Below are 7,420 nucleotides of genomic sequence, written 5' to 3' on the forward strand. Positions count from 1 at the left end.
AAGTAAACTATGCAATTAGTTATTTCTTTTATCTATATATGTTTTAAGCATGTGCCGTAAGATTTGATGTGATGAAAATCTGAAAAATTTTGTTAAATTTTTTGAGAACTAAACAAGGCCTTAGCATTATCGTGTTTTGGTTTTGCTTCAAAGTGCTGTTAGTTCAAAACCGAGGGAGAGTTGCAGAAAAAGGTGGCTTGAGAGGCTGTTTGGTTCCATCGCTCGGCGAGACTAGGTGAGATTTTTTCTTTCTCGTGAAGGAGAGCCAAATTGGCTTGCTCATCCGGTCAAGCTTCTCGTTGAGCGTGCGAGGGCAAACTTCTTGCTGAGCGTGCGAGCGCAGCAAGAAAGGTGGGGCAATACCTGGTCGGGGAAGGCCTAAGCATGTTTCCATCAATTTGAGCGTTTGACCGTCCCTATAACCCTTCAACCAAATAAACTAATCTAAAAGGTAAAAACACCCCAGAGCTTGTAACTGGGACTTGTTCCAAGGCCTTGTTTAGTTCCGCAAAGTGAAAAGTTTCCGGTACTGTAGCAGCACTTTCGTTTGTTTGTGACAAATATTATCCAATTATGGACTAACTAGGATCAAAAGATTCATCTCGTGATTTACAGCTAAACTGTATAATTAGTTTTTGTTTTCGTCTATATTCGATGTTTTATGCATATGCCACAAGATTCGATGTGACGGGAAATCTTGAAAACTTTTTGGTTTTCAGGGTGAACTAAACAAGGCCCAAGTTAACATGAATCCTAAGATGCATGATTATCTTGCCACCGTCGGTCACATTCATTGCCCCATGAATAACAGAAACCTAATGGTAGAAATTCCAGCACCAATACAGGTTTACCCCTGGTCACATTCGTAGATGCAACTTAACTAACATGGTAGCATGATTGTCTTGCCACCGTCGGCCAGCAAGTGTTACATTCATTTCCCCTTGGAGTAACTGAAACCTAACGATAGCAACTACTGCACCGGAACAGGATATACAACTTCAAACTGACATGGTAGCATGCATCCCAGGCATGCAACACAGGTTAGCAGCGTCATAGATAATCCACCTAGCACCAAGTCCATGCCACAGTTGGAATGCTCAGGGATGGCCGGACGGGGGCTGATAACAGAGGCAGAAACATGCGTAGATTTTACCAGTTCAAGGAATTCTTGGACTGTTGAAGCTTTGCATTATATGCACTTTCCAGTTCCTCCTGCAAAATTACATGCCAGCGAAAGATTCAGACTTATAGAGTTAATTCCTAGTAAGAGAATGCTCGAGAAAATCAAATGGTTTCAGGCACAAGATCACATATCAAGTAGCTGAGAAGTGATTAACTGAAAGTAAGCAAGCATCCTAACTTTTTTTTTCCTTTTGGTGGGGGCTGGGGTATGAAGAAAATCATATAGTGCCTAAGTTTCTGCTACAGAAGATACTTTGCAGTGTTCCAATTTTTCACATATATGCATATGGATGCCAGCACTGCCACAGAAATGAAATAAGAGTCCATACCTTGCATGCTTTCAGCAATGGGTGCAGAAAGGAAGTTCTGAAAAAACTGATGGATTTCCCAAGGGACGTTCTTTCCAAATCTGAAATTCAATAGGATAAAGAAGAGGGCATATTAGCCTGTTAGGCAAGGCTGCATGTTGGTACTTTTGTGGCAATTACGAATAATAAGATTTTACACAAATCATAAAGAAGCATGGTTATAATCACTTACTATTTTCAGAATCTGTCTTAAAACCAGTAGCATTGAGCTCTCCTAAAAGCTGCATAAGTGTACTTGTTTTAGTAAATCAGCATTGCACTATGATGCTCTGGAGAAGGATATGAAATGTTAGTGTTTCTCATGCTAGGCTCTATGGACCATACCTGTGATAGAGTCGGAACAGCTGCAGGATCGAAATCATCACAGTTACTGGGATCAATTGGAACACAAACACGACCTAGAAAAATAAACAACAGTCAATTGTGAGCAACAGGGTGCATTGTGTGACAAACATTATTCCTGCAGTTGTTAGAATAAACTAAATGAAAAATGACAAGGTATTTGAGTGAATGCATCTGTTCTGGAATCTAGAGGTTTCAGAAGGACATGCCATACCACCTTATTATCACGTTACAAACTAATACAGGGATTGAATGCATTATGACTTTTACCTGTCTTTGGATGTATACAAAAGGGAGCTTTTAGTAAATGATTCATGTGCTTTGATACCTGGCATGGTTATAAAGTTGATTAGGAGCGAGAGCAACCTTGAACATTAGTACATTATTACCAAAGCAAACACAGAAAACTGATGAAATTTCTTTTACCTCCATGTCAAGTCTAGGATATGTGTATGAGAAGACAATCTCTTCCACACATCTACGAAGCCCCTGAGCCTGAAACAGAGAACAATTAGCGCTACTATGTAACATAATCAGATGAATTAGCAGATATGATCCTAACTGAGAACTTGGAATAGTATACACGATCTGGTGTAACCAAAAGAAATAAACATTGATCGATAAACAGACAAATGTCCGAACAAAAGTAAATAGGAACTAGGGGATAAAACACAGAAAAAAAAAAGTATGTAGGAGATCAAACATGAACCTTGTGTTTTCCTGACTGTAAAGTCGTCTTCAATTGCTCCCATCTGGTCACATTGACATCTTCCTTTGAAATAGATGATCGTCTATTTCCCTGCCACTTGTCATGGACCTCACTAGCAACATCTAGAAATCAAATCCAATTCAGAATGATGGTGAACAGATCTATGGCATGCTAAACAAGGGATGGTAGATTTCATCTACTCCCTCCATTCCAAATTATAAGATGTTTTGGCTTTTCTAGATACATAGTTTTTGTCATGCACTTAGATATACACTATGTCTACATACATAGCAAAAGCAATGTATCTGAAACAGCCAAAACATATTATAATTTGAAATGGAGGGAGTATGTCAGAGAGTAATGTTCATTTCTCATTGTGCCTTTCCTTACTTTCATCAGGGATGAGATCAAGTATCTTCTGACATCTCTCCTCTGATGAAAAGAGTTGTTGGCTAAGGAGCAACCTATCTTCAAAGAAGGTTTTGAGAACATCCATGTATGACCGGCTGCAGGAGCATAAATTACATAATGATCAATTTAGCTCTTCCAATTTCGTTTGTAGATCAAACAAAATGATGTGACAGTTAATACATACGCAAGGAAGGGATGGAGGACAGGTCCAGCCAAGGATACTTTCTTCAGTGCATTTTCACCACCCTGAGATAGATTCATAGGGTTAAATAGATTTCTGGAGGGCAACAAACAGCGTCAAAAGTACATGATGGTGTCACCTTGTAGACTCGAAAGTAGTCAGCAATTGCAGCCCTTTGTTCATTGCTTAGCCTAACACGAGAACATGTGTTTTAGGATCAACAGGCATAGGAAACAGATAAAGTAAATTTGAACATACTTTCTTGCTCTGCTATCACACACCCAGCAATGGACACCACGACGGCCACTGTATACCCATAGTATGTGATTGAAACCAAAATCATCTGCAAACAATGATTTCAATTATAATAAGCACTGCAAATCTGTAGTTCGTGTGGATAAATTTGAATAAGTGGGTAGTTGATCTATTGCATAATCAAATGACATACCTCTAAGAGAAGTATCCAAAATTTTGATAGCAATTGTCATTAAGGGCCAGCAGTCTAAGCAGACATCAGCTCCAGAGCAGCAGTAGCGAACATCATCATAATCAGAGATATCCTGGGAAGAATAAAAATGTTGACAGCTTGCAACTGTTGCACAAGAATACAGAGTGCAAATATAAAAGGAAAATGGAATGAAAAAGGTAATGCAAGTTTCTTATCTTACAATGTCAAAAATTAGTTCTCTCTCCACTGGTACAAAGACATTATTGCCAGATTGGGCGTAAGCATGACGCTTTGAAGGCTACAGAAAAACAAAGATTCATCAGGTAACTGAGAACTTGCGAAAAGAGTATAATGCAGAAATTAGAATCAAACTCAAAATGAAAATTATGTGTTTAGCGATGCTGCATCATACATCTACGCTGTAGACAGGTCCAATATCAATCTTGAAAGGGCACTTCTCCTTGATAGAACTCTCCAATTCAGTAGCACTATCAAAGGATTGGAAGCGCAAGTAGATGTCATTCTCCAGTGTAAATGAAAACTCTCGACGTCCAACGTATGACTGATCACATCCGGGGTGCTTTCCATCTATAGAAAACAAAATTTGGTCAATCACGACACAGCATGAGTGTAAGGCTTACTCCTAATCAAAGAACCAGGACGTGAGCACGAACCATTTCCATAGCAAAGCCATTTGAAGAAATCACCATATGGGAAGAGCTTTCCTGCAATGATAACCCTGGTTGTTAGCACAAGCATCAGGAATAATCAAAGACACTGTAGTAGCAGGTTCTTAAGTGCAAAGGCTCCGTCAGCTGAGAGCATGCCTAGGTACACCCAATGATTAACAAAATGTGCAAGGTCTTGAAAAAAAAAAGAAGAGTATGAAAACAAGATACACTAAAGTTCTCAAGCAATTGGGAGGGGAAGGAAACTATTCCAGCAAACAAATGCTAGCCAGTTGCTTACTCATCTGTTAGATATCTCCATCACAATTCACATACAACAAAAGCAACCACAGAATTAATCGAAACAACAAAGATCCCCTAATCTGTGATGCAACATCACGACTTTGTGTAGAATCAATGATAAATATAGATAGAAAATAGATGGTTATGGACGGACAAGATGGTCTGGATCCTGTTTCATTTTACTTGTCTGTTCCATGCATTATAAGGGGAGAATCAATTTACCGTAGTAGACTCGGAGATAGTCAGTGTTGAACCCTTCTGGCACAGCAGCGGGGGCTTCTAGCTGTTGCTGCTTCTGGTCGTCAATCTCCATAGAGTCAACCTGCTCATCATCCCTACCCATCCTCAGATCAAAAAACTGTCTGTACCAAATAAAACAAAGGAATTCAAATTAGACCAAAAAAAAAGGGATGGACTGAATTTGTAGGGGGGAAAACGTCGGGTTGGAGACGGGGGTGGAGTTGGCGCGGATCAGATCCGAACACAAACAGTAAGTTAGGGATTGGGTACTCTTACGCACAGCAGGAAGGGAAGAACAAGGAGAGTGGGTGTACGTACCTGGTGGTGCTTGTCGCCGGCGAAGAGACCGAAGACCTGGCCACCTAGCAGCGTGGCGGCAGCGGCTGAGGTGCTGCGGTCTGCGCAGCGGGAGGCTACGGAGGGAGGGAGCAACCGGTGGCGGCGCCGCGTTAGCAGCAGGGGTAGAGAGGGAAAAGAGATGGATGGTAGGAGAATGGCGGGAAAGAGGACGTCGCTCCCGCCTAATCCCTTCTAGTTGTGGCCTTGTGGGCTTTTGCTCACTCACGTTTGGAGCTGCCTTGTTTCGAAACACGGAGTTAGGGCCCATTTGCAACATAAACGGGAGAAGGCTGTTGAAATGGCCGCCCACATTATGCGTCTGGTCGTCACGACTAACAGCAAATACAATAATTGTCTTTAATAGCTAAATTAGTCAATATTGTTATTGATATGGATGAGAGAACGGAGGAAAGAGAAAGAGGGCTTGACTCTCATACAAGCAATAAACTAAATACGGAAGCATAGATAGCAGTAGGTCTCATTAGAGACGTATGTGAGGATAATAATAATAATAATAATAATAATAATAATAATAATAATAATAATAATAATAATAATAATAATAATAATAATAATAATAATAATAATAATAATAATAATAGTACTAGTACTACTAGTAGTAGTAGTAGTAGTAGTAATAATAATAATAATAGTAATAATAGTAGTAGTAGTAGTAATAATAATAATAATAATAATAATAATAATAATAATAATAATAATAATAATAATAATAATAATAATAATAATAATAGTTTATAGACAAATAGAAGGCTAGGTATTGTATATCTATGTTTTTACAACTTAATTTATAGCCAAGTACATGACTTTATTATTGATCTTGCTCTAACGTGATAATACAACTATGAGTTATTGCAGGTCAAACTAGTTTAACTATGATCAAGTTTATAGTGAATAGTATTGACATTTATGTTCCTAACTAGGTTTATTAAAAAAATTATAATTTATTTAATGATACTTATTTTGTACTATAAATGTTAGTACATTTTTACATAATTTTAGTTAAACAAATAGTTTGACTTCTCAAACGATAATTACATTCTCTTATGTACGGAGGAGTATAAAGTATGCACGACTTGACTTAGACCAATATATGAATCATAGGGGTTGTTTAGTTCTCAAAAAATTTGCAATTTTTTTTAAGATTTTCCATCACATCTAATCTTGCGACACATACACGGAGCATTAAATATAGATAAAAAATAACTAATTGCACAGTTTGCCTATAATTTACTAGATGAATCTTTTGAGTCTAGTTAGTCCATGATTAGATAATAATGTCAAATACAAACGAAAGTGCTACGGTAGCCATTTTGCAAAATTTTCTGTAACTATACAGGGCCATAGTGTCAATAATTATTGTCAAAATGCTACTATAAACGAGAGCGTGTATATATAAATGTGCTATCTTATCTTATACTCTTATAAAGCTAAACGCCGCTAGATATTTCTTTCAACATGCAAGCTATCCACATCAACAGTCCACTGAAACTTAGAATTGTAGCCAACTAGCACATGTAACTATGATAGTCATCTCTTCATCTACTAATGCAATTTAGCTATTCATATTGATGTGTCAAATCATTCAACAAAATTAATTTAAGATAATTTCATTCATATAACTATAAATATAAATAGTCTAATTTCCTTTTAAATTATCCAAAATTTCCGCAGCAACGCGCGGAGTATTCTCCTAGTTATACATGAATGATGAATCAAACGAAATCCCATCGTTCCATACTCCTATCGATGTGTGTTGATGGTCGATAACAACTATTATTATTTTATCTTTAAACCTAAAGAGAACATGAATACACACTAGTATAGGGTTTAAATTAACAATTTCCACAAATTTTGTATATTCTGTATTTTCCAAGGTATATTTTTCTAGATACGCTCAGTGTACATCACAAAAAAATGTATTAGGACTCTATGATGTACTATGCATGGATCCATTGTAGGGGAAAGCTTACTCTTACTATACTTAGGATGGATTTAGTGTTTCACTTTCTATCTCTATAATGATTTTGACCATTTTAGTATATTGCCAACTTTTCCTCTCTTCCTTGATCTTACAAATTTCCTAAGGTCGAAGAGGAAGATCTAGCCCAACACTCCACCATACTCCATCAAAGGCTTTCTTAAACCCTCCCAATTGCCATTCTCGCCAACCAGTAACTAGGATCTTCTTAGCCGCTCAATTATATATTG

General features: G+C 37.7%; 1 protein-coding gene across 1 annotated transcript; it reads right to left on the minus strand.

Moving 5' to 3' along the window:
- Positions 722-5,351, minus strand: LOC8061908 (DNA primase small subunit). Its single transcript, XM_002440908.2, has 17 exons — positions 5,171-5,351; positions 4,835-4,974; positions 4,316-4,366; positions 4,054-4,229; positions 3,862-3,939; positions 3,642-3,753; positions 3,452-3,536; positions 3,333-3,384; positions 3,197-3,258; positions 2,992-3,107; positions 2,602-2,723; positions 2,319-2,387; positions 2,163-2,220; positions 1,875-1,948; positions 1,723-1,771; positions 1,512-1,591; positions 722-1,212 (listed from the first exon to the last, which is right to left on the minus strand). The coding sequence occupies exons 2-17, from the start codon at positions 4,953-4,955 to the stop codon at positions 1,150-1,152; spliced, it is 1,368 nt and encodes a 455-aa protein (XP_002440953.2). The 5' UTR covers positions 4,956-4,974; positions 5,171-5,351; the 3' UTR covers positions 722-1,149.

Source organism: Sorghum bicolor, chromosome 9 (genome assembly GCF_000003195.3).
Source record: "Sorghum bicolor cultivar BTx623 chromosome 9, Sorghum_bicolor_NCBIv3, whole genome shotgun sequence".
In the NCBI taxonomy this organism is placed as follows: domain Eukaryota; kingdom Viridiplantae; phylum Streptophyta; class Magnoliopsida; order Poales; family Poaceae; genus Sorghum; species Sorghum bicolor.

Excerpts from the sequence above, each read along its gene's own strand:
- LOC8061908 (XM_002440908.2), bottom strand. The coding sequence starts at position 4,955 with ATGGGTAGGGATGATGAGCAGGTTGACTCTATGGAGATTGACGACCAG. Across the intron at positions 3,385-3,451 it reads TGTGATAGCAGAGCAAGAAA|GCTAAGCAATGAACAAAGGG; the intron begins GTATGTTCAAAT and ends TTCTCGTGTTAG. Across the intron at positions 2,388-2,601 it reads TACAGTCAGGAAAACACAAG|GCTCAGGGGCTTCGTAGATG; the intron begins GTTCATGTTTGA and ends TCTCTGTTTCAG.